The following is a 26,372-nucleotide window of genomic DNA, read 5'->3' as shown; positions in this document are numbered from 1 at the left end:
GGCTTTACCCCACAGGTCAACGCTCCCGCCCCAGGTCTCGGTCATATCTGCCCCAGGAGGGGTGGAGCCTCGGTGTGGAGCCCCGCCCCCTTGTACCCCGCCCCGCAAAAGCCTCGCCCCCTTATGACGGCGCCTGCTCACTGCGCCTGCGCTTGCCACACACCGACACCCACACCCACACACACACACGCGCGTGGCCTTCGCGAAGGTGTCGCTGCCAAGAAACGTGTCCTGCGCGCTACGCCGTCTGTTTCTAGGGCAACGCCGGCGTCTCTTAGCAACCGCGCGCGGCCTAGGTGGGTCCCCCCGGAACCCCCAGCCCTGCCATGGCGACCGCGAGTCCTAGCGTCTTTCTACTCATGGTCAACGGGCAGGTGGAGAGCGCCCAGGTGAGCGGCCGTGGACCCCGCTGGGGCCCGTCCCCCAGCGTCCCCCGGGGCCCTTCCCGCAACCCCCCGGGTTGCCCCGTGGCCCCCGGAGAGCCACGTCATTCCTCTGAGCCTCTCGATTAGGCGGGGGAGGGGAGCCAGCATTGGAGGGCTTGGCGCGAGGCTGCCGGGATCCTGAGTCCCGATGGGCAGGAATAGAAGCAGACCTCGAGATGTTGAGCTAGTACGGAGGTCACACTCGGCCAAGCCTGTGGACCCTCGCACGGATCATGCCCACTTGGTTGGATCACTGGCAGGAGCCTCCCAGGGTGTAACGCGAGGAGCCTAGGCTTGGCTGAGTTTCCAGCATTTGTGCCGTGTCCGATGTGGAGCTACTGTCCTACGTTCTGAATCCCTAGATCCTTGGACTCGGGTTCGAATCCAACCATCCAACGATGGTGGTGGCCTGGAATAACCCAAGGAAGGTGTGCCTGCCAGGCCTGAGGGACGCTACTCTCCATCCCCCTACACTTTAGAGGAATCATTTATTGTAAATATAAACCAACGCTCACCAAGTCCTCAATATGTCCCAAAGTTGGTGCTCGGCACTGGTCCATCCTTACAATCTTGCCAGACAGTCACTACTAACACCCCCATTTTACAGCCGGGGAAACATACCAAAGGAACTATTCTATCTGGAAATTGAACCCACGCCTATCTGACCTCAAAGCTTCACTACACTGTCCTTCCAGGCTGTTGGAGGTGGTGTTTACTATTATTTTATTATATTATTGTGAGGATTGACTGAGACGGTTTGGGTAAGGCTCTGACAGGGCCTGATGCTTTGTAGGTGTCTCCTGCCTTCCTGTTTCATCAGGGATACTACTCCGTGCTCCCACCCTGTCCGCCTCTGCCTCAGCCTAGTGCCTAAGACCGTCTTTCCACACTCTCCTGTTCTATCCCATTAGGGGCTCTCGGCTGGGCTGAGTCACATGTGTCTGTGCTCTCAGCATCATTGACCCCCCACACACACACATACTCACAGTCACACTGTTCCTTCCTCCTCTGCTCTCAGCACCTCCCTCTCTTCGGGCCTCAGCTCCAGTCTTGCATATGATGGCTTCTCAGACCTTTCTATTCAGCACCATTCCCTTACACCAGTGGTCCTCAACCTTTTTGGCACCAATTGTTTCGTGGAAAACAATTTTTCCATGGACAGGAGGTGGCGAGGGATGGTTTTGGGATGATTTGGGGACGTTACATTTATTGTGCACTTTATTTCTATTATTATTACATTGTAAATAATAATGAAATAATTATACAACTCACCATAATGTAGAATCAGTGGGAGCCCTGAGCTTGCTTTCCTGCAACTAGATGGTCCCATCTGGGTGTGATGGGAGAGAGTGACAGATCATCATGCGTTAGATTCTCATAAGGAACATGCAACCTAGATCCCTCACATGTGCAGTTCACAGTAGGGTTCGCGCTCCTATGGGAATCTAATGCTGCCAGTGGTCTGATAAGGAGGTGGAGCTCCCATGGTCATGCGAGCAACGGGGAGCAGCTGTAAGTACAGATGAAGCTTTGCTTGCTCGCCTGCTGCTCGCCTCTTGCCCACCTCTTGCTGTGTGGGCCCGTTCCTAACAGGCCACGGACTGGTACCGGTTGGGGATCCCTGCCTTAGACCTTATCTGTGCCCAGCCCTGTGTCAGGCAGTGGGGACACAGAAAGGCATTAAATCTGTGCTCTGCTCATGGTCTAGAGGAACTGACAGACTTAGACACAGGCAATCATTGCTTTTATGGAGGGAAGCACAGGGCTAAGGGAGCCAAGAGGAGACCTTAAACCAGCCTGAGAGTTAGGGCAGGCTCCCTGAAGGGTAAGTTTTGAAGGGTGAGCAAGAGTTTCCCAGATGAAGAAGTAGGAAGGACAAATCAGACAGAAGGCAGAGCCTGAGCAAAAGCCAGGGGCTGTGGCACTTGGGAGTCTCCCATGGACTCCCGCATCTTGGTCCTCAGCCTCTCCTCTGAACGCCACGTGCACATCTCCAGCTGTCGCTTAGACCCACTCCCAGGTGTCTGACATTCAGAATTCCTCTTGGCTGCACCTGCCTAGCAAATGCGTTGGCCTTAGCATGAATACCACCAGTCGACAGAATCTGTCTGTGCTTTTTTCAGTTTCCAGAGTATGATGACCTCTACTGCAAGTACTGCTTTGTGTACGGCCAGGACTGGGCCCCCACAGCGGTAAGCTGGACTCTTGGGCCTCCCTTACTGCCTTCATGACCTTTGGGGTTTCTGAAGGTGTCATACCCTTCCCCTCCCGATTCAGAACCAGTTGAGAGGTAGACACTGAGTTCAGGGGAACCCAAACACGAGTGTTCCTGGTAAAGCAGGAGCAGAGGACATAGCCATGGTTGGACTCCCTGATCCAGCCACCAAGACTGCACTCACACGCCCTACCCTGTGAGCTTGCCTGGAGCAGCAAAGAGCAACGCCTGCAGCAGGAGGCAGGCCCCAGTAAGCCAGCCTGGCTGTGGCTGAGCTGTGGACACTGGCCAGTCTGCTCACCATTTGGCCCCTCCTCAGCCAGTGGGGAGGACCTGGAGTCAGAAGACAGAGTAGGAGCTTTCCTTCCAGGACTTTCCAAGGCGTAGCTCGCCTCCACCAGGTGAGGGACTATGGTGACGACTTCAGCCCACTGTGCACTCTGCTGTTTGCAGAGCGCTTGTTTCACCTTCATCGCAGTTTAAGAAAAGGAGGCTGGCCGGGCACGGTGGCTCACACCTGTAATCCCAGCACTTTGGGAGGCCGAGACGGGCGGATCACTAGGTCAGGAGATCGAGACCATCCTGGCTAACACGGTGAAACCCCGTCTCTACTTAAAAATACAAAAAACTAGCCGGGCGAGGTGGCGGGCGCCTGTAGTCCCAGCTACTCGGGAGGCTGAGGCAGGAGAATAGCGTAAACCCAGGAGGCGGAGCTTGCAGTGAGTGGAGATCGCGCCACTGCACTCCAGCCTGGACGACAGAGTGAGACTCTGCCTCAAAAAAAAAAAAGAAAAGAAAAGGAGGCTGAACTTATTTAAGCCCTCTGAGCTTCAGTTTCCTTGTTTGTACAACTGAGATGATAATCCATCTTTTCCCTTCACTGATTGTCTTCTGGGTGCCGGGGATGCAGGGGTGAGCAAAGCCAAACCGGAAGCCCCTGCCTTCCCGGAGTGCATGTTCTTGCTGGGGGTCAGATAATAAGGAGTGCATATTCTAGGATGTTAGTAAGCCAGAAGTGCCAAAGGGAGACCAAGCCAGGAAGTGACAGGGATGAGTGATGAGAGGGAGGCTGCGATCTTGCTAAGGCTGCCAGGGAGGGCCTTGCCGAGAAAGTAACTTTCGAGTAAAGACCTGAAGGAGGTGAGGGAACAAGCCATGTGGAAACCCGTAAGAACTGTCCAGGCAGAAAGAGCAGAGAGTGCAAAGGCCCTGGGGCAGGAGCTTGCCAGGCATGTTTGAGGACCAGAAAGGAGGCTGTGTGGCCACTGGAGAGCAAGCCAGCAGGAGAGTGGCTGGAGCTGGAGCAGAGGGGCACCTGGGCAGGTCTTGTAGAACTTAGAAGGTCAGAGTAAGGACTGTGACCTTTACTCAGAGGGAGATGGGATCCCATTGGAGAGCTTTCAGCAGAGAAGAAAGTGATCTGACTTATATTTTTAGAAGATTCCCTGGCTTCTACGACAAGAATAGACTCGGGGAAAGGGCAAGAGCGGGCAACCCAGTTGGCTCTGAGAGCAGTGGAGATGGGAGAGTAGGGCAGCAGCAGTGGGGTGGCGGGAGGGGCTGGACTGCAAGTATACTCTGAAGATAGAGCCGCTGGCTTCTTCTGATAGATGTGAGGTCTGAGAGAAGGAGCAGTTAGGATTCACAGCAGGGCTTTTAGCCTGAGCACTTAGAAGTGGGCAGCTGCCTTTCAGTGAGAAGAACAGATTGGGGAGAGCTACCTGGAGCTCAGCCTGGTGTGGGTTAAGGTTGAGGCACCCACTGGATATCCAAGAGGAGGTGCTGATCCAGAGTGCAGAGGCGAGGACCAGGCTGGAGACCTGAATTTGGGAATCATCGACATCTAGAACACATTGAAAGCCATGGGACAGATGAGATCACCAAGTACAGGTAGACAAGCTGGCCAAAGATGCAGCCTTAGGACGGCAACACTGAGAAGGAACCAGCAAGAGCCACAGAGCAGGGGGCACCCTGTGCGGTGGAGAGACCCAGAAGCCAAGGGAAGACAGTGTATCAAGGAGTAAGCAGCTGCACCAGGTGCCGCCGATGAGTCAAGTAACACGAGGACAGAGAAAGGACCATTGGATCTAGCACTGTTGGTCACAGGCGTTATTGGAGAAGACCCTTTGGTAGCGTGCTGGAGCCAGCAGTCACATTGGAGTGGGGTCACAAAAGAATAGCAGGGGAGGAATTGGAGCCGGTAATTGTGGCAGCTCTTTGAAGCAGTTTTGCTATAAAGGGAGCAGAGAATGGATTGGTGGGTGGAAGAAGCAGCGGAATTGAAAAAGGACTGTTTTTGATGGAGAAAATACATCTATATTTACCGATGGGGATACTCGGGTGAGGGTGGGGATGCAGGAGAGTGCAAGCACTGCTGGACCATTTCCTTCAGGGGGGCAAGAGCTTGGGAACAGATCTAGTGCCCTTGGGCCCAGGAGAGTGGCTGGCCTCCCGGGGTTGTCATGCTACGGCATTGTCATAGAACAGGCTTAAGAGGTACTCCATCATCTCTTAGCCCCCTTTGTTTGGAAGTTAGTGTACCGGGAGAAGATAGCTTAGGAAACAGCCCTCCCAACTGCCTGCTGAAGATAAGGGGAGGAGCCGCAGCAGCTTGGCTCTGCTCTGAATCCAGCCGTCTCTGTCACTGTCCCCACAGGGTCTGGAGGAGGGGATCTCACAGATCACGTCCAAGAGCCAAGATGTGCGGCAAGCACTGGTGTGGAACTTCCCCATTGATGTCACCTTTAAAAGCACCAACCCCTACGGCTGTGAGTCTGCAGGGGCCCTGCGGGGTAGGGTGGCAGAGCTTTCACACAGCACCCCCAAGACAGCCTCTGCCTCATCCAGCCCTTGACTGTTCACATTCAGATTGTCACCTGGGCTCCTGAAGCAGCCCTCAACGTTCTCTCTCGCCATCTGTCCCTTTGCCTCCTATTCTTCCTCATTCCCGCTCACCCCCTTCATCTGCTACGGGCTGTGCAGCTGGCCTTCTGTAAGTTCAGAGTGCATCAGGCCTAGTGGCCACGCCTGTAAAAGGCAGGCTCCCCACCCTGGCATGCAGGGCTGCGGCTGTCTGGCCTGGAGGCCTGACTCTGTGCCTGCTGACTTCCCATGGTGTGTTGTGTTCCGGCCAGACCCTGGCACTTGCTGCTTCTGTGCTAGTCCCTCAAGTTCCTTCATCTGAGCTTTATTCACGCTGATCCATCTGTCTGGATACCGTTCCCGCGTCCTGTATCTAACCTCTTTCCCAAGGGCTTCCTGGCTGGCATTGCTTACTTTCTACCTTGGCTGGTGGTTATTAACCATTCTGATCGTTCACTTGCACTTCATAAGTGCCTACTGTGCACAAAGCCTGGGCTTAGTCTCCATGGGGACTATGAATACTTTCACTGTGTGGACTCATCCGAGCTTCCCAATCATACCCGCTGGAGAGATTTCTCTCCATTTCTTTTCCCATATGAGGAAACTGACACTCAAAAATGACATCATTTGCCTTCTGCTTTCCATCTAGTGGCCAAGTGTAGATTTTAATTCAGGCCCATCTGATTTCACAGTCTAGGCCTTTCTACTGCACGTGGCCTGGGCCTAGGCTCACCACAGTGTAGAGGGTCTGGAGCAGAAAATGCCTAGTGGTCCTCCTGAGCAGGGAATTCCATCCTGCTGTCATCATCCATGAGCAGGAAGCTGCAATCGACTTCCTAGAACAGTGCAATAGGTACTGTAGGTACTGGACCAGTCTTCTCCTGCCGAGGACAGGTAGGAGAGGTAAATGAAATACACAAAAGCAAAAACAAAAAGCAACTACCTCAAAGGCATCAGAGAGCTAGCAAAGTAGAAGAGATTTACCAGGCAAGATCCAGGAGAACAGAAATCCAGAGAGGTTACCCCAATCCTGTCTCCTCTGGGAGTGTTTGCTGATTTCAATAGAGGTGATTGAGAGACTGATCAAGACTTTTGACAGCCTCCCTGGGCCCAGGACACAAGAAAAACTGATGTTCAGAGCCTTCCAAGGGGTTGGGAGGAGGGCCTCAGATAAATCTCTCCAAACTGGGTTAAGACCTCAAAGAGCTGCCCTAGGAATAAGGGAGAGATAGAAGCAGAGCAGCCTCACAGGGCTTTCAGCTCGGCCCCTGATGATTTCAACCTCCTGATTTTTCTATTCAGCTCCAAGATTGTTACAGCCAAGGCACCTGACAAAAGCAAATAAGAAACCTCTTTGGGCTGGGCATGGTGACTCATGCCTGTAATTCCAGCACTTTGGGAGGCTGAGGCAGGCAGATCGCCTCAGCTCAGGAGTTTAAGACCAGCCTGGGCAATATGGTGAAAATCTGTCTCTACTAAAAATACGAAAATTAGCCTGGAATGGGAGTGGGCGCCTGTAATCTTAGCTACTTGGGGGGCTGAGGCAGAAGGATCGCTTGAGCCCAGGAGGTCGAGGCTGCAGTGAGCAGAGATTATGCCACTGCACTCCAGGCTGGGTGACAAAGTGAGACCCTGTCTCAAAAAAAAAAAAAAGAAAGAAAGAAAACTCTTTGGAGAAAGATAACATCTCATAGACATGAAATTATTTCTATATATTTTTTCAAATGTAATATCTGGCATATAATAAGGCACACAAGAATCAAGACAACATAAATGATAACCAGCAAACATAAGGCAATAAGGCAATAGAGATAAACAATCTCCAGACACTGAAATTGTCAGATACATTTTTACTATGATCAAAAGAGATAAAACACACTGAGAATTATGGCAGAGAACTAGGAAGCCTGACTTTTTTTTTTTTTTTTTGAGACAGAGTCTCACTCTGTTGCCCAGGCTGGAGTGCAGTGGCAAGACCTCGGCTCACTACAAGCTCTACCTCAGCCTCAGCCTCCCGAGTAGCTGGGACTACAGGCGCCTGCCACCGTGCCCAGCTAATTTTTTTTTTTTTTTTTTTTTTTTTTTTTGTATTTTTAGTAGTGACAGGTTTTCACTGTGTTAGCCAGGATGGTCTCGATCTCCTGACCTGGTGATCTGGCCGCCGCGGCCTCCCAAAGTGCTGGGATTACAGGCATGAGCCACCACGCCCAGCCGATTTTTTCTTTTTTTTTTTTAATTGCAGACAGAGTCTTGCTCTGTCTGTCTGAGTGAAGTGGCGCCATGTCAGCTCATTGCAACCTCTACCTCCTGGATTCAAGCGATTCTCATGCCTCAGCCTCTAGAGTAGCTAGGACTACAGGCACTCACCATCATGTCCGACTAATTTTTTGTATTTTTGGTAGATACGGGGTTTCACCATGTTGGCCAGGCTGGTCTTGAACTCCTGAACTCAGGCAATCCTTCCACCTCGGCCTAAGAAAGTTCTGGTGTTACAGGCTTGAGCCCCATGCCTGGCCCTATTTTTTAAACATTGTAATAGAAATTCTAGAATTGAAAAATATGATAACCAAAAGCAGGAATTCAGCAGATTAAACACAACTGAAGAGATAATTATATACTGAAAGCTAGGTCAAAGGAAAATATCTACAATGAAACCCAAGAATAGAAAATATAGACGAGAAGGCAGGAGACAGAGAATACTGAAAGTCGGCCGTATGGAATTGGCATCCTGGAAGAAGAGAGAGGACAAAATAGAGATAATATTGGAAGGGATAAATAGCTACAATTTTTTTCAAAAATGATGAGAGACATCAAGCCACAAATTCAAGAAGACAAACCTCAAGCAGGATAAATGGAAGAAACCCACCCCTAGGTGCATGATAATAAAACAGTTGAAAACCAAAGACAAAAAGAAAATCTTTTTTTTTTTTTTTTGAGACAGAGTCTCGCTCTGTCGCCCAGGCTGTAGTGCAGTAGTGGGATCTCGGCTCACTGCAACCTCTGCCTCTCAGATTCAAGCAATTCTCTGCTTCAGCCTCCCGAGTAGCTGGGATTACAGGTGCCCGCCACCACGTCCGGCTAATTTTTGTGTCTTTAGTAGAGATGGGGTTTCACTATCTTGGCCACGCTGGTCTTGAACTCCTGACCTCACCTCAGCCTCCCAAAGTGCTGGGATTACAGGCATGAGCCACCGTGCCTGGCCAAAAAGAAAATCTTGAAAGCAGCTAGATTTGGGTTACACAGATGTATCAATTTGTCAAAATCCATTGAATAGTACCCTTAAGATTTATATTTCATTATGCATACATTTTATCTCGAAAGAACTGTGAACAAATATTGAGCTCTATTTGCTGACACACATAGTGAACTATTTTGGGGAAGGTGTCCAGAGATCTGTAATTTACTTTGAAATTCCTCACAAGTAGAATGAGTCGACTGAGGCATGGGGAGAGGCAATAAAGCAAGTAGACTCAGCTGTCAGTGGTGATCCGGTAGTGAGTCAGAGCCAGTTCACTGGAACTCTTTTAACTTTTCAGGGGGAGTGGAGTATTTTCTTTGACCACAGTGAACTTAAGCTAGGAACCAATAACAAGGATCATGAGAAAAATCTCCATATGTTTGAAAAATAAGAAAACAACTTCTAAAAATAACCCATATGTCAAAGAAGAAATACTAATGGAATAATGGAATTTTTAATTGAATGATAATAAAAATACTGAGCTATTTAAATTTACAGGGGGCAGTTAAAGTCATGGACAAAAGGAAATTCTATAATTTTATTTTATTTTTAAATTGTATTTATTTAATTTTTTGAGACAGAGTTTTGCTCTTGTTGCCCAGGCTGGAGTGCAATGGTGCGATCTCAGCTCACCGCAACCTCCTCCTCCTGGGTTCAACCGATTCTCATGCCTCAGCCTCCTTAGTAGCTGGGATTACAGGCATGAGTCACCACGCCCAGCTAATTTTGTATTTTTAGTAGACACAGGGTTTCTCCATGTTGGTCAGGCTGGTCTCAAACTCCTGACTTCAAGTGATCCGCCCGCCTCGGCCTCCCAAAGTGCTGTGATTACATGAGCTGCCATGCCTAGCCTTATTTATTTATTTTTTGAAATGAAGTTTTGTTCTTGTTGCCCACGCTGGAGTGCAATGACATGCGGTCTTGGCTGACTGCAAACTCTGCCTCCCAGGTTCAAACGATTCTCCTGCCTCACCCTTCCGAGTAGCTGGGATTACAGGCACTCGCCACCACGCCCAGCTAATTTTTTTGTATTTTTATTAGAGACGGGGGTTTCACCATGTTGGCCAGGCTGGCCTCGAACTCCTGACATCAGGTGATACGCCCACCTCAGCCTCCCAAAGTGCTGGGATTACAGACGTGAGACACTGCACCCGACCAATTTTGTAATTTTAAATGCATGTTAGAGAAGAAAATAGGCTGAAAAATTAATGATTTAAGCATCCATCTTAAGACATTAGTGGCTGGGTGCGGTGGCTCACGCCTATAATCCCAGCGTTTTGGAATGCTGAGGTGGGTGGATCACGAGGTCAGGAGTTCAAGACCAGCCTGGCCAACACGGTGAAACACCATCGCTACTAAAATACAAAAAAATTAGCTGGATGTGGTGGTGCGTTCCTGTAGCCCCAGCTACTTGGGAGGCTACGGCAGGGGAATCGCTTGAAACCAGGAGGTGGAGATTGCAGCGAGCTGAGATCACATCACTATACTCCAGCCTGGCGACAGAGCAAGACTCCATCTCAAAAAAAAGAAGCTAGTAAAAGAAGGCTGTGTGCAGTGGCTCACGCCTGTAATCCCAGCACTTTGGGAGGCCGAGGTGGGTGGATTACCTGAGGTCAGGAATTCGAGACCAGCCTGGCCAACATGGTGAAACCCCATCTCTACTAAAAATATCAAAAATTAGCCCGGCGTAGGCTGGGTGTGGTGGCTCACGCCTGTAATCCCAGTACTTTGGGAGGCTGAGGCGGGCAGATCACCTGAGGTTGGGAGTTCGAGATCAACCTGGCCAACGTGGAGAAACCCTGTCTCTACTAAAAATACAAAATTAGCCGGGCGTGGTGGCACATACCTGTAATTCCGGCTACTCGGGAGGCTGAGGCAGGAGAATCACTTGAACCTGGGAGGCAGAGGTTGTGGTGAACCAATATCATGCCATTGCACTCCAGCCTAGCAAAACTCCCTCAAAAAAAAAAAAAAAAAAAAAATTTGCCAGGCGTGGTGGCGGGCGCTTATAATCCCAGCTACTCAGGAGGCTGAGGCAGGAGAATCGCTTGATCCTGGAGGGTGGAGGTTGCAGTGAGCCGAGATTGCGCCACTTCACTCCAGTCTGGGCGAAAGAGTGAAAGTCAAATCTAACAAAACAAAAAAGGCCGGGCGCGGTGGCTCAAGCCTGTAATCCCAGCACTTTGGGAGGCCGAGACGGGCGGATCATGAGGTCAGGAGATCAAGACCATCTTGGCGAACACGGTGAAACCCCGTCTCTACTAAAAAATACAAAAAACTAGCCGGGCGAGGTGGCGGGCGCCTGTAGTCCCAGCTACTCGGGAGACTGAGGCAGGAGAATGGCGTAAACCCGGGAGGCGGAGCTTGCAGTGAGCTGAGATCCGGCCACTGCACTCCAGCCTGGGCGGCAGAGCGAGACTCCGTCTCAAAAAAAAAAAAAAAAAAAAAAATTAGTAAAAGAATAGCAAGTTAAACCCAAAGAAATCAGAAGAATAGAATGAGAAAGAGCAGAAATTAATTCATTAAACAGAAAGCACATTTACAACAGAAGAGATGAAACAGGCAAAAGTTGGTTTTTAAAACTGAAAACCCCAAGTTAAGACAATGAAAGAGAAAACAGGCTAAGCGTGGTTGCTCACACCTATAATCCTGACACTTTGGGAGGCTGAGGCGGTAGGATTGCTTGAGCCCAGGAGTTTGAGACTAACCTGGGCAACATGGTGAGACCCTGTCTCTACAAAAAATCCAAAAATTGGCCAGGCACAGTGGCTCACACCTGTAGTCCCAGCTTCTTGGGAGGCTGAGGTGGGAGGATTGCTTGAGCCTAGGAGTTTGGTGGTGTAGCGAGCTATGATCATGCCACTGCACTCCAGCCTGGGTGCCAGTGCTAGACCCTATTTCTAAAAATGAAGAAGAAGAAAACAGGACAGAAATGGCAGGAATGAAAAAGGAACATGTTACAGATCTTGCAGACAGTAAAAAGATAAAAAGATATAAAGAACAGCTATTTGCTATCACTTTGGCAAGGTAGATGAAATGGTCAAATTCCTAGAAAAAGATAACTACCAAAACTGCAAAAAAGGAATACGAATCCGAGTAGTCCTATATCTATTAAATTGAATCTATAATCAAAAATTTCTCAGAAAGTTCCAAGTCTGAATGTCTTCATTACTGAGTTCCACCAGGCATTTAAAGAATGACACCTTCCATGGCAGAAGTGCAAGAAAAAAAAGAAGAGGAAGTAACAGCAGACTTACACAAACTCCTACAATTGAAAAGATTAAACATCCCCAACTTTTTTAGGTCGGGATAGTTTTGATTCCAAAGCCTACTGAGGACATTAAAAAGAAGAAACTCACTCATGAACATAGTTGCAAAACTCCCAAGCAAAATATTCAGAAACTGAATTCAAAACTCAAAAATGAAGTATTCAGAAACTAGCAAGATAAAAAAAAAAAAAAAGGATAATATAATACGTCATGAGATGTAGGGTTTATTCCAAAAATACAAAGGTTTTATGACATTTAAAGTTGGCCAGGCACAGTGGCTCATATGGAGGCTGAGGTGGGAGGATTGCTTGAGGCCAGGAGTTTGAGACCAACCTGGGAAACATAGCAAGACCCTGTCTCTAAAAAAAAAAAAAAAAAAAAATCTAAAATTGATCAGTGTCATTCATCACATTAAAAAGAAGAAAAGGCCGGGCGCGGTGGCTCAAGCCTGTAATCCCAGCACTTTGGGAGGCCGAGACGGGTGGATCACGAGGTCAGGAGATCGAGACCATCCTGGCTAACACGGTGAAACCCCGTCTCTACTAAAAAATACAAAAAACTAGCCGGGCGTGGTGGCGGGCGCCTGTAGTCCCAGCTACTTGTGAGGCTGAGGCAGGAGAATGGCGTGAACCCGGGAGGCGGAGCTTGCAGTGAGCTGAGATCCGGCCACTGCACTCCAGCCTGGGCGACAGAGCAAGACTCCGTCTCAAAAAAAAAAAAAAAAAAAAAGTCAGAGTCAGGCCGGGCATCGTGGCTCACACCTGTAATCCCAGCACTTTGGGAGGGCAAGGCGGGCAGATCATTTGAGGTCAGGAGTTTGAGCTTGGCCAACATGATGGAACTCCATCTCTACTAAAAATACAGAATACAAAAATTAGCCAGGTTTGGTGGTGCATGCCTGTAATCCCAGCTACACAGGAAGCTGAGGCAGGAAAGTCGCTTGAACCTGGGAGGCAGAGGTTCCCATGAGCCGAGATTGCACCACTGCACTCCAGCCTGGGCGACAGAGCGAGATTCCATCTCAAAAACAAAGAAAAGAAAAGAAAAGAAAAATCATGATCATCCCCATAAATGGAGAAAACACATGGTAAAATTCAACTCCCATTCATGATAAAAGCTTAGTGAACTAGGAATAGAAGGAAACTTCTCTAACCTGATCCAGATTATCTACGAAAAGCTTAGAGCAAACATCACTTTCACTAGTGAAATGTTGAAAGATTTTTCTGAGATCAGCATGCTTGTTATCACCATCAATGCTGTACAAATAAAGGGTATAAGAATTAGAAAGGAAGAACAAAATATTCATAGACAACATGATTATGTAGAATTTCAAAATAATCTATAGATGAATTGTTAGAATTAATAGATTAGCGTGATTCTGGATATAAGATCAATGTATCTTGACAGAAAGTTGCTTTCTGTGTGCCAACAGTAAATAGAAAATGATATTTTAAAAATATATTCTTGGCCGGGTGCGGTGGCTCAAGCCTGTAATCCCAGCACTTTGGGAGGCCAAGGTGGGCGGATCATGAGGTCAGGAGATCGAGACCATCTTGGCTAACACGGTGAAACCCATCTCTACTAAAAATACAAAAAATTAGCCGGGCATGGTGACGGGCGCCTGTAGTCCCAGCTACTCGGGAGACTGAGGCAGGAGAATGGCATAAACCCGGGAGGCGGAGCTTGCAGTGAGCTGAGATCCGGCCACTGCACTCCAGCCTGGGCGACAGAGCGAGACTCCATCTCAAAAAAAAAAAGCTCCGCCTCCCGGGTTCACGCCATTCTCCTGCCTCAGCCTCCTGAGTAGCTGGGAATACAGGCGCCCGCCACCACGCCCGGCTAATTTTTTGTATTTTTTAGTAGAGACGGGGTTTCACCGTGTTAGCCAAGATGGTCTCAATCTCCTGACCTCATGATCCGCCCACCTCGGCCTCCCAAAGTGCTGGGATTACAGGCATGAGCCACCATGCCCAGCCAAATATATTCTTTATAATAATATCAAAATAAAACTTGTTCTACCAGATAGCAAACTTCAATTATAAAGCACAATACTTAAGACAATGTAATTTTGGGACAAGGAGAGACAGATTCATAGAGATCCCCAAGACTGACTTAAGCACATGTAGACCATCAATTCAGACAAAGGTGGCACTGCAGAGTAGGAGGGGAAAGAGGGGCCTTTCTTTCTTTTTTTTTTTTTTTGAGACAGAGTCTCCCTCTCTTACCCAGGCTGCAGTGCAGTGGCGCGATCTTGGCTCACTGCAACCTCTGCCTCCTGGGTTCAAGCGATTCTGGTGCCTCAGCCTTCCAAGTAGCTGGGATTACAGGCATGCGCCACCATGCCTGGCTAATTTTTGTTTCTGTTTTTGTTTTTGTTTTTCTTTTTGAAATGGAGTCCTGCTCTGTCTCCCAGGCTGGAGTGTAGTGGCACGATCTCAGCTCACTGCAACCTCTGCCTCCTGGGTTCAAGCAATTCTGCCTTAGCCTCCCGAGTAGCTGAGACTACAGGGACATGTCACCACACCCAGCCAATTTGTGTATTTTTAGTAGAGATGGGGTTTCACCATCTTGGCCAGGCTGGTCTTGAACTTCCATCTTCAGATGATCCGCCCGCCCCAGCCTCCCAAAGTGTTGGGATTACAGGCATGAGCCACTGCTCCCAGCCTGTTCTTTTTAATAAATGGTGCTGGGACAATTTGATACACATAGGAAAAAACTTCAGCCTGTCCTCATACACACAAGTCCATTTCAGATGGATATGTAGCATAGAGGACTATAGCCATGATATCAGGGGAAGAGAAGATTTTCTGGGAGGACTCCTTAAAGGAGAAGATCAATGACGTTGACTACATTAAAATTAAGGGCTTATGTTCATCCAAAGACATCACTAAAAGTGAAAAGATAAGTACCAGGATACACACACACATACACGCTATAAATCAATAAGAAAAATTGGAAATAAGAAAATAAGAAAAAGGAATAAGAAATAAGAATAAGAAAAATAAGAAAAAGGCTAGGCCAGGCAAGGCGACTCACGTCTGTAATCCCTGCACTTACAGGAGGCTGAGGCTGGAAGATCACTTGAGCCCAAGAGTTTGAGACTAGCCTGGGCAACGCAGTAAGACCCCATCTCTACAAAAAATTTAAAAATTAGTCAGGTGTGGTGGCATACGCCTGTAGGCCTAGCTACTTGCGAGGCTGAGGCGGGAGGATCACTTCAGCCCAAGAGGCTGAGGTTGCAGTGAGCCCGTGATTGCACCACTGCACTCCAGCCTGAGCAACAGAGCAGGACCCTGTCTCAAAAAACATGTTTTTAATGAAGAAAAAAGAAAAAGACCATCCAGTAGAAAACCGGGCAAGAAACTTGAGTAGGTTCTTCACAAAAGAGAACATCCAAGTGACCAAGAAACAGGTACAGGTCTCAACCTTATTTCAGTAAGAAAAATTTAAAATGAAGGAAAATGTAATTTAAAGCTACAGTGAGCTACCACTGTTCACTCACTAGGATGGCCCAAATTTAAAAGATTGGTAATGTCATGTTTTGGTGAGGTGTAGAGGGGCAGGCGTCAGACACCACTGCTGGGGGAGTGCTGGCTGATAGGGCCATGCTGGCAGCTTGCTGTTACCTTTTGGGAGGGAACATACATGGGCCCTGTGCAGTGTCCTTCTTGGGTGTGTGCGCAACAGAGATGTGTGCACGCAAGTACTGAGAGCCTGCACCATGGTGCTCAGCACTGTGTGCGTGGCCCCCACAGGAAGGGCAGCCCACGTGTCCCTCAGCACTGGAATGAACGGCCATTGTGGCAGATTCCCACGCAGAATGTTACCTGGTATGGAACATGAACACACCCCTTTACAGGAAACCATTTGAGAAAATCTCGTGGACATAATTTTGGATTAGAGGCTGGGCACAAAAATCAACATACTGTATAATTCCTTTTGTATAAAGTTTCAAAAAAAATTGGTAAAAGTAAAGATGCATTCTTTGGGATGCATTCTTTGGCAGTGAAGTCTTAAAGAAAAATAAAGAGGTAGTTTCATAAAATTCAGAATGATGGTTAACTTTGGTGGAAGGTAGTAATGGTAAGGGCACAAACCTCTCCCTCACATTTACTGAGCACTTACTATGCATTAGGTTCTATTTCGTGTGTTTTAGAGATGACGAAACGGGGCAGGGAGGTTGGCCAACTTGCCTCAGCCGCAGCTGCAGGATCAGAGCCTGGCAGGCTGGTGCCTCACCTGCAACTGGCGAGGTGAAAGCACCTCATGCACCTCGATGGCAACACAAAGCGGTGTTTCGATGGTGAAAACAACCACACCTATTATAATACCTCTAATATTTTAAAGGAGAATGCCCAGAAGGTTTTTGTTTTCTCTCTGACTTCTCCTAGACACCCCCAAAATGAGCCCCCGCCACCCCAGTCCCATGAGCCTGCCTCCACCAGGAAGGGAGCACCCAGAGAGCAGAGGCCCTTAGTCAGCCCTGATCATAGCTGGGGCCCTGGGCCCACAATAAGGCCTCCGGAAGTGCCTCCTTGTACACGGAGTGACTGAGTGGGCCCTGACTCCACAGTGGTGAGAAGGGGTATGGGCCAGGCGTGGTGGCTCAGCCTGTAATCCCAGCACTTTGGGAGGCCGAGGCGGGCGGATCACGAGGTCAGGAGATCAAGACCATCCTGGTGAACACGGTGAAACCCCGTCTCTACTAAAAAACTACAAAAAAATTAGCCAGGCGTGGTGGCAGACGCCTGTAGTCCCAGCTACTAGGGAGGCTGAGGCAGGAGAATGGTGTGAACCCGGGAGGCGGTGGAGCTTGCAGTGAGCACCACTGCACTCCAGCCTGGGTGACAGAGCAAGACTCCGTCTCAAAAAAAAAAAAAAAAAGACGGGGTGTGGAGCGCATGCCCAGGCCTCAGTGGAGACAGAGGAAGTACCAGGGTGAGCAGAAGTCTTTGGCAGAGTCTGGGTTCCCATGCCTGCTCCTGTCCCCTCTCAAGCCTGCCGCCCCAGGACTTTGAGCTCCATCCTTTGAGCCCCCTCAGCTGGACACACCCTGTTGTCTGCCCTGTACCTCCCCTGTGTGTCTTCACGTGCCCACCCCCTGCCTTGTCCTTCCCAAGGGCCACAGATCGTGCTCAGCGTGTATGGACCAGATGTGTTCGGGAACGATGTGGTTCGAGGCTATGGGGCCGTGCACGTGCCCTTCTCACCTGGCCGGTAGGTCCTCACTCTGACCTGGGCCCTGGGCAGGGCTTGTCCTAGGACAGACCTCACCTCGTTTTCTGTCTTAGGTTCAGGCTGGGAATGCTCTGGGGTCCCCAGGGGCCTGGGCAGCTCAGTCTAGTGGCTGGGGGGGGTGTAGCCTGTATTTGGGAGGAGAACCTTTCGGATGGCTGGTGCCAGCCACACACCAGGTGGGGTGGGGAGGTCATGGGCCCCAGAAAAGAAAAGACCCCGAGGGACTCTGTTCTCCATGAGGCTGTCTCCCGGCGCTCAGCACCTGGCCCAGACACAGCGGTGCTCAGCACAGGTTGGATTCATTGGCATTGGCCCTGACTTGGCCCACACTGCAGCTGCACTGGCCTGATGTGAGTGTTTCTTCTCCCTGGAGGCTCAGAAAGGTCTGTTACTCAGCACGTCTGTCTGCAAAAACATTTGTTTCAGGCACAAAAGGACCATCCCCATGTTTGTCCCAGAGTCTACATCCAAACTGCAGAAGTTTACAAGGTGAGTCTTACACCCATCACCCCAGCCCCTCCTTCTGATCTACTGGATGAACGGATGTCCCATCCTACCCCTCAGTTTGTGCCTGGTCGCCTCCTCAGATCTGCAAGCTGCTCCACCCACTGGGGACAAATAGAAACAGGTCCCCTGGGAGTGCTGAGTCACGGGGCTCCCTTCAGCCCTGTTCTAGCAGCAGGAGGCCGGGCAGTTTTAACCTGTGCCCTGTGAAAAATCTGTGTGTCAGATGGAGCAGAGGAAAAACTCTTGTCAGATGGGAAAATACTCATGACATAATGTGACATTAAAAGGTGGGAAACAAGAGGATATAGCAGTATGAGTCAGACACCTTGGAACAGTAATCATGATCAACGGCTTTACATGTGGGAGTCTCTGGCTGGGGCTGACATTTGTGCAGAGGCTTAGTGTGGAGGGAAGAGCCGGGGAAGAACACCAGGCACAGGGAACAGTGCCTGCCAGGCTGAGGACAGCATGAGCTTAGCATGCTAGGAGAAGCCAGGATGGCGGTGTGGCCAGGACGGCAGTGTGGCCAGGACGGCAGTGTGGCCAGTAAGTGGTAAGCCAGGCAGAATGAGGGAGACATCAGGGAGGCGGGCAGGGACCAGGACACAAAGGCCTGCAGGGAGGGGCCAGGACACAAGGGCCTGCAAAGAGGGCCCAGGGGATGCTGGGATGCAGCCCCAGCAGGAAGGCCTCTTACTCCTGCCCACATCCAAGTGGGAGCTTAGAGGGCCAGCTGGGCCCTGGCCTTCTGACTCGAGGCCCATTAGCACAGTTGGGCAGCAAGCCTCTGCCGCCCCCCAGCAGATCAGTGAGGCACAAGGGGAACATGGAGGACTCCCTGGGTTCCAGGGCAGCAGCCAGCAAGCAGCCCCTGCGAGCCTGGCCACTACTGGGTGTGAGACCAGGCCAGAGCCCTGCTGGGTGGAGGGACAGCATCATGCCTCAGGGCCGAGAATGCCTCACTGAGCTCTGAGAGCCGTGGAGGGGAGGAACGGCAGGGTCTCCACTGACCTCAGCCTGAGAATTTGTGTGCCCACTGCCCCAGGAGTCCTTCTGGGAGGCCACCCTGTGGCAAAGGACTTCTTTCCCAGATGACCTGGGCCAGTATCACCTGGAGGTGACAATCCCCATGCCACAGGCTGTCAGGGAGGCAGCGAGACAGTGCCTGTCAGTGGGTTGGGAAGGCCTAAGGGATTAGGGACCCACACAGCCATCCGGGCTGGGTTGTTAACCCTGTTCCACCGCCCACAGCTCCAAGGAGGACTTTGGGCCTTCAGGGAACAGCTCGCTGAGGAAAGGGTTTCAGAGCCCCTGTGGAGGGGCACAACTGGGCAAGGCAGTATGTGCTTGGATTACAAAAACGGGGGAAAGGGTCTATTAGTGAAGGCAGTTTGATTGGCATAATCTTCCCAAATGTGGAGGCTCCTTGCTCAGACTGAGGCCTCGGTCATCCCCACCCCTCTCCCAGCCTCTCCCCACATCCTCCAGCGCTGGCCCAGGGCCTGCCTCAAACACTCTTGACCCCTGTATTCGTTTCCCACGGTGGCTGCTGCAACAAAACACACAAATGTGATGGCTGAAAACAGCAGAAATGTATGTCCTCACAGTGCTGAAGGCCAGAGTTCAAAATCCAGGTCACTGGGCCCAGAAAGGCGCCCCCGGGCTGTGCTCCCTCCTTAGGCTCTAGTGGAGACTCTGTTTATTGCCCTTTCAGCTTCTGGGGGCCCCACCCTTCCTTGGCTTATGGCCTCACCACTCGAGTCCCTGCCTTTACGGTCACAGGGCCACCTCCTCTGTCTCCCTCTCTGATAAGGATACTTGTGATGGCCTTTAGGGTCCACCTGGATAGTTGCCTCAAGATCCTTAGCCTAATCATATCTGCAAAGTGCACGTGACCCTGTTTCTCAATAAGGTCACGTGCACGGTTTCCCAGGACTAGGATCTGCTGTCTTTGAGGGGCCGCCATTCAGCCTGCTGCAACCCCTCCAGTCTAGTCTTCACACAGCAAGAAAAACGGTGTTCCTAAAACACAATTGGGGTTGCACCCCTCGCCTGCTAGAACCCGCCCAGGCTGTGCCTCTGTCAGGATGAACTTCAACCAGAATGCTGCCAGGCTGGTAGTCGGGCCCTGCCCACGCCATGGCCTCTGCCCACTTGCTTCCCATCCGCCTCAGTTCCTCCAGCCTGAGGGGTCCTTCCCTGCCTCAGGTCCTTGCCTGGAATGCCCTCCCAGAACAGTCTGTCTTGTCTCTCCCACCCCAGCCAGCTAAGCAGACCACCCAGGTGGACCCCAGGAAAGAAATTCAGTGGGAACGGGAGCTCCATGTGAGCGCCGGGCTGGGATCTGCTGGGCACAGTGGGGACGCTTCCAGGCCCCTGTCCTCACACACAGCCTCCTGTGAGGTGGGTGCTGTGACAGCCTCACTCTCCCGAAGGAGAAACTGGCGCAGGGGTTGTGGCTGCCCATCCCTTCCCCCTGGGGAGCGCCCGCTGGCTTTCACTCCCTGGCTTCCTCCTTGGGGTTGGGGGCTGGTGGGCAGTGCTCCCTGGCTGTGGTCTCCACAGGCCAACTCTGCAGCAGCCGGGAGCCCCTTCCTGCCCTGGGCCCCTCTGCAGCAGCCCCAGGTGAGCGCTGGTGCCCACCTCAGAGACAGGAGGGCGGTGTGTGGGCTGTTGCGTCGCCACGGTTGCCAGTGACCCTCGGGGGCTGGGTGTGTCCTTGCGGGGGGCCCTGGGAGCTGTGGTGCAGGGGAGGCGGGGCCGCGAGTCCCGGCGGGGCGAAGCCCGCGGCTGCCGGACCCACCCGGCCGGGAATAGTGCTCCTGGTTGTTTCCGGCTCGCGTGGGTGTGTCGGCGGCGGGGCCTGACACCCCCGGCCTCCTGGCCTCCCGCCCGGCCCGACTGGGGTCTGGGGCTAGGGAGGGCACATGCTCAGCCTGGTGGCTGTGGGCCACCCCTGGCAGGGCCTGCGGTGGGTGCCAAGATGGGAAGTGACATGTCCTGGACCCCACACTAGTGGGAGGCAAGGCTGAGGAGGCCAGTTCGGGCCCTTCTGCCCACCCCACAGACTCTCTGGGGTAGGGTCCCCCCTTCCAGGAAGGCTGGAGGGTCACACTGTCCCCGCCCCTCCCCCACCTCAGCTGCTGTCACTTTTCTGGGATTTCTGGGGGTTCAGGCAGCACCCCCACCCCAGAATCTCCCTGAGCTCTCATTCCCAGTGAACCAAACCCATGGAAGCCAGAGACGGAAAAGCCTAACCGGCCAGCGGAGGCAGCGTGGCCCACAGAGCGCCTGAGGCCTGGCTAGGCTGTGTGACCCCGGCAAGGGACAGCACCACGCTGGAGCCCGGCCACCAGGAAGGCTCTGCTTAGGGCCTGACTCCTGGTGGGGGTGGGGTGCAGCTGGAGCAGGAGTACTGGTTTCTGAACAGAGAGCCTACATCCAGCATTGTCCAAGGCCAAGAATGCCCGGGTGGGGCCCTGCTCACCTGTGTTCTTCTGTGTTCCCAGCTGGTTCATGGGGCGGCGACCCGAGTACACAGACCCCAAGGTGGTGGCTCAGGGTGAAGGCCGGGAAGGTAAAGCTCCCTCCCCTCCTCTACCCTCAGCCCCCAGACAGGTTAGAACCTGGGAGTAGATGGGCCCAGGGTTGGGGTGAATGCTGGGGACCTGCCAGGCACATGGGAGCTAGCCCACAGATGTTCCCAGATGAGGGCCTGGTTGGAGCACAGAGGGTTTGTCATGTCTGCCTGTCCTGGCAGCCCCTTTACCTCCCAGTGAGGGACATGGGTCAGGCGCTGTTGTCCCCATTTTACAGATGAGAACACTGAGGCTGAGAGATTCCCAGATCAACCTGGGTCTGTCTCTGCCCCATCCCAGCCTGACTGATGCTGTCCTTCTGTCCCCAGTGACCCGTGTCCGTTCTCAGGGCTTTGTCACCCTCCTCTTCAACGTGGTGACCAAGGACATGAGGAAGCTGGGCTACGACACTGGGCCTTTGGACACACAGGGTGTGTCGCGGCCCAGCCCACCCCAGGGCTTCCCCCAGTGAAGGCTCCCCAGGCTGCAGAGTTTCTGATAATGAAGGGCTGCCTTCCCGGAGTCAGGCGGCTGGCCATCAGCCTGAAGGGCAGCCTGGTGGTGGGAGCTGGGGGCACACAGAATAGTTTTATATAATAAAGTCTCATTTTCAGAGAGCCTAGGCCTGGGGCTGCCTTCTCTCCTGTTTAGCCCCTCCCCCACAGGAGCTGGGAGCTCTTGGGCCTTTCCTGGCCCCACCTCCAGGGCCCTCCCTGTCCCTACCCCTTGTGCCATGGAAGCTGCCAGAAGACCAGACCGTGCAGCAGGATGGCATCTGGGATGGGAGCTTTGACATCACCAGGTTCTGCCACTCACAGCTGTGGCCTTTTCTATACCTCAACACATTGTTCCTTGAACTGGGCATGGCACCCTCCTTGGAGGCTTGGGGGTTAAGTAGAATCACCCACTCAGCCATGCTCCTGGCCACCAGCCTCCCTTGGCAAGGAGAGAACCCTGTTATCGGGAGCTGGATGGTGAGGTACCTGGGGGACAGCAGACCCTCAGGCTGCCCACTCCCCTCTCTGCTCCTCCCTACCCACAGTCCAAGGATGGGGGCTCGAAATCTCCCAGAGGTGGGAGGCTGCTGGCTGGGGTCGCAGGAGAGGAAGGTGAGCCCCCTGGCTCAACACCCTGACCTCTAAGGTTGTCCGGGCCCTTCTGGAAGCAGAACCCCTTTAGCATTACTTTGGGGGCCCTGGCCCTGGGCCTCCCTACCTTCCCAAGAATCCCTGGCACCTCACGAGGCAGCCCTGGGCCCTCTCTGTCCTGCCACTGAGCTTTAGGCAGACATGGTGCCCCAGCCTGGATACTGCCCTCAGCGGGATCCAAAAGAAACCACAGGCTCCTGGCACACCCCCACCTCCCAGCCTCGCCCATGTTGCCCTGGACTGTCATGGGCACTTGCCCTGAGACCATCTGGGCTGACCCTCTTCTGCTCTTTGTCTCACAAACACTCCCGTGCCCTCCCCAGAACTCACTGTGCGTTCTGGAACTCATGGTCTGTTGGCAGCAAAATTCCTGTGATTCCCACCATCTTCTCGGAACAGGAAGTTCCCTCTGCCTTCTGGCCTTACTGAAGCCCGCTCAGTCCCCTGCAGCCCTCTTAAGTGGAATCTTTTTCCTCCCACTCCCCATGTGCAGTGAGCCTAGAGCAGGGGTGTGTCCTTGCCTCTTCCTCAGCCTCCTCACTTGGAACGATCTTCACCTCTACCCCTCACAGCCAGGCATATCTCCTGTTACTGGTGAAGGCACTGCCTCCGAGGTCTAGATCGAGGCATCCCTCCCTCAGGCCGGGCCCTTCCCCATGTGGCACTTCCCTGTGCTCTTCAAACCACCAGGCCCTCCAAGCCCCGGGACCAGCCCCTTTTTCCTTGCTTTCCTCCCAACCCAGTTTAGAACTCCTGGTCATCTGCATGCACTGCCCCATAGTGGCCTCCATCCTTCGTTTATGCTCACCCGGCAGAGTCTCCACCCTGGTGACAGCCAGCTGTTCCTTCGCCTGCCCTGCACCTGCCTGAGCCCCTAGAGCCACAACGGCCCGCGTTCCATCCATGGCCCAGGTCTATGTTTCCTTAGACAACTCCCTCATGCATTCTCTGAGGAAACTTACAGCCTTTGTCTCTTCAGACCTCCAGCACCCTCCCTGCCAGCTTAGCTGAGGCGCTCCCTCCCGTTCCCACAACGACCCCACATTAGCTGCCTTCCTGACCCTACCTGAGGACAAGGCTCGGGTATATGGGAGATGCAGCGCTCTCAAGGGTCTTCTCCCCATCTCCCTCCATCGTGAGTTTTCCTGCACAGGCTCCTGCACACCAGCCTCTACATGTGCCCCATACGTGTCACGGGATGACACAGAGCAAAAGCCCAGCACCCCCAGCTGCTCCTGTCCTCTGCCCCATTTTATCACAGCTCTCCAGAAAGCTGTTTTCTCTGTCCATGGCCTCACCTCACCCAGGCCACTGGCCTTGGTCCACATAAAGGGGACCTGAAACTTCTTCCCTGAAGCCTCTAGCCTGTGGCGTGCCTGTTCAAGCGTCAGGCCCATTTGTCCAGCCTGTTAGCAGCTGGGAAATACTAAGTCACCCTCTTCTAGTTATGTTTAATTTTCCAGTTTTTCTCAACATTACTGAAATGTCTAAACATGGAAAAGTTGACATCATTTTACAGTGAACACCACATACCCACCACCTAGATTCTACCATTACCAATTTCCTGTTCCGTACTTTCATATTCACATCTATCCAACTATTCATCCCTGCTTCAATCCATCCTACTTTTATTGCATTTCAAAATAAACCATGACATCAGGACTCCACCTTCCGTATGTTTTAGCACACTTACCATTAACCAGAATCCAGTGTCTGGCTTTAGTGTGTTCTTCTGAGAGGACATTTACATACAACAAAATGCATAACTTTTTTTGTGTGTGTGTGAGACAGGGTCTTACTCTCTTGCCCAGGCTGGAGTGCAGTGGCACAATCCTGGCTCACTGAAACCTCTGCCTCCCGGGTTCAAGTGATTCTCCTGCCTCAGCCTTCTGAGTAGCTTAAAATTACAGGCATGTGCCACTGCAACTGGCTAATTTTTGTAGAGACAGGGTTTCACCATGTTGGCCAGGCTGGTCTTCCACTCCTGACCTCAGGTGATCTGCCTGCATCAGCTTCCCAAAGTGTTGGGATTACAGGCGTGAGCCACCACGCCTGGCCCAGAATACTTTAAGAATGCACAACCAGGCCGGGCGTGGTGGTTCACGCCTGTAATCCCAGCACTTTGGGAGGCTGATGCAGGCGGATCACCTGAGGTAGGACTGTAAGACCAGCCTGGCCAACATGGTGAAACCCCATCTCTACTAAAAATACAAAAAGTTAGCCAGGCGTTACAGGTAGCAGGCGCCTGTAATCCTAGCTACTGGGGAGGCTGAGGCAGGAGAATCGCTTGAACCCCGGAGGCGGAGGTTGCAGTGAGCCAAGACTGCACCACTGCACTCCAGCCTGGGCAACAGAGGGAGACTCCGTCTCAAAAAAGAAAAAGAATGAACAACCCAGCCCCAAAGGCACAGAAATGTCACTGTCACTTCACAAAGCTCCTTGCATCCCTGCCCAGTCAAGGCAAGAGATGATGCAGTGAGATTTAGAGGCTGAAGGCGTGAGTGCCTGGGAAGCTGGGGTTGGGGGGTGGTTGGGCATGTGGGACCCCCTCCATGAGGACAGTCGAGGCATACGGCCCGCAGGTCCGCGCTCACTTGCTGTCCGTGCTGTCAGCCACTGTCACAAAGCTGCATGTTCACCAGACTATCTCCCTTTTCTCCTGGCACACCCAAAGACTACATTTCCCAGGCCCGTTGCATCAACGTGGGTCCATGTGAGTAGTTCTAGCCAAAGCAAAGTATGAAAAGGATGTTCACCACTGAGAGGTCTGACCCACTTCAGTGTCGCACGAGCACTTCTCCTCGTTCTTGTCCATGGCACCCTTTGAGGCACACGTTGAAGACAGCAGCATCGTAAGGGAGGAGCCTGGGTCTGGGCACCCCAGCTTGCAGAGCACTGCCAGGAACATCTCCATCAGGCTTTTTGTGAGTGAGAAATATTCATAAGATACTGTGCTCAGCCAATGAGAGCTTGGGGTTATTTGATCCTGCATAGCCTATTCTATTGCAAATGATATGGAAATAAGGAGTGGGTTTCTGCTGCAGCCAAAAAACAGAAAAAACAAACAGTGTCATTGGCTAAGCAGCTGCGTGGCAGGCAAAAAGAATACAGCTCATAAGCTGGACAGCAGGAGATCCGTATTATGCAAATACAAGACATTTGCTAAGACTCTCTTGCTAACTTGGGAGGCAGGTTATGTGCCCCAGAGCCAGCAGCTCTAGGGGAAAGGGACAGACCAGAGAGGATGTGCAGTGTGAGTTGGCTACTGTTGACTGCATTTTGGAATGCTATCACAGTAAGGAGGAAAGAACTGGCTAGTTTGCAAGCAGAAATGAAAGGCAACAAAGAATCTAAAAAAAAAAATTAGCATCAAAACATTGCAAAAGGAGACTTTCTAGAACTCTAATGAGATAAGATTGAAAATTGCTTTGAACAATAAAGGCGTAATAAAACTTATCATCTGAACAAAATAACTTGGTCTTTTGGTAAATATGGAATTAAGGGGGTGGCTCTCCCGTCATGATCCCAGATGACCTCATGGTAGCTACCATTGAGAAGCATGGAGGTAAGGCAGCAAGGAAATAAGACAGCTTATGTCTAGGAAATAATTTTGTGTGCTTGAGTTGTCTATTGCTGTGTAACAAATTACCCCAAAACTGTCATTTAAAACCACTATCATTTATCACTTATGATCCTATAGGGGACTGGGCTCAGCTGGGCAGCTGTGTTACACTTGATTCTAGCTGGAGCTGTTCCATTGAGCTGACCGACATGATTACTCACCTGGTGGGCTGTTGTCTGGGGCTCATGGGGGCTACTGACAGAACACCTCCGTTCTCCCCCATGTCGCCTCTGCCACGTGTTTGAACTTCTCATAGTACGACAGGTGGGC

General features: G+C 51.7%; 1 protein-coding gene across 5 annotated transcripts; it reads left to right on the top strand.

The window, feature by feature from the left end:
• Window positions 1-287: 287 nt before the first annotated feature.
• On the top strand, window positions 288-25,404 carry B9D1 (B9 domain containing 1). Of its 5 annotated transcripts, none has more exons than XM_045375259.3 (7): window positions 288-389; window positions 2,549-2,617; window positions 5,297-5,408; window positions 17,130-17,226; window positions 17,674-17,736; window positions 21,264-21,331; window positions 23,742-23,916. In XM_045375259.3, exons 1-7 carry the CDS (start codon window positions 327-329, stop codon window positions 23,819-23,821), a joined length of 552 nt encoding a protein of 183 aa, XP_045231194.1. In that variant the 5' UTR covers window positions 288-326; the 3' UTR covers window positions 23,822-23,916. The 5 variants fall into 5 exon arrangements, with proteins under 5 accessions (XP_045231194.1, XP_005583155.1, XP_073874865.1 ...); XM_005583098.3 differs by lacking the exon at window positions 23,742-23,916 and adding an exon at window positions 21,662-21,945; XM_074018764.1 differs by lacking the exons at window positions 21,264-21,331; window positions 23,742-23,916 and adding an exon at window positions 25,155-25,404.
• Window positions 25,405-26,372: the final 968 nt, after the last annotated feature.

This window comes from Macaca fascicularis, chromosome 16 (assembly GCF_037993035.2).
Source record: "Macaca fascicularis isolate 582-1 chromosome 16, T2T-MFA8v1.1".
Taxonomy (NCBI): Eukaryota; Metazoa; Chordata; class Mammalia; order Primates; family Cercopithecidae; genus Macaca; species Macaca fascicularis.
Note: the sequence above shows the minus strand (reverse complement) of the source record. Positions and strands in the feature narration are given on the sequence as shown.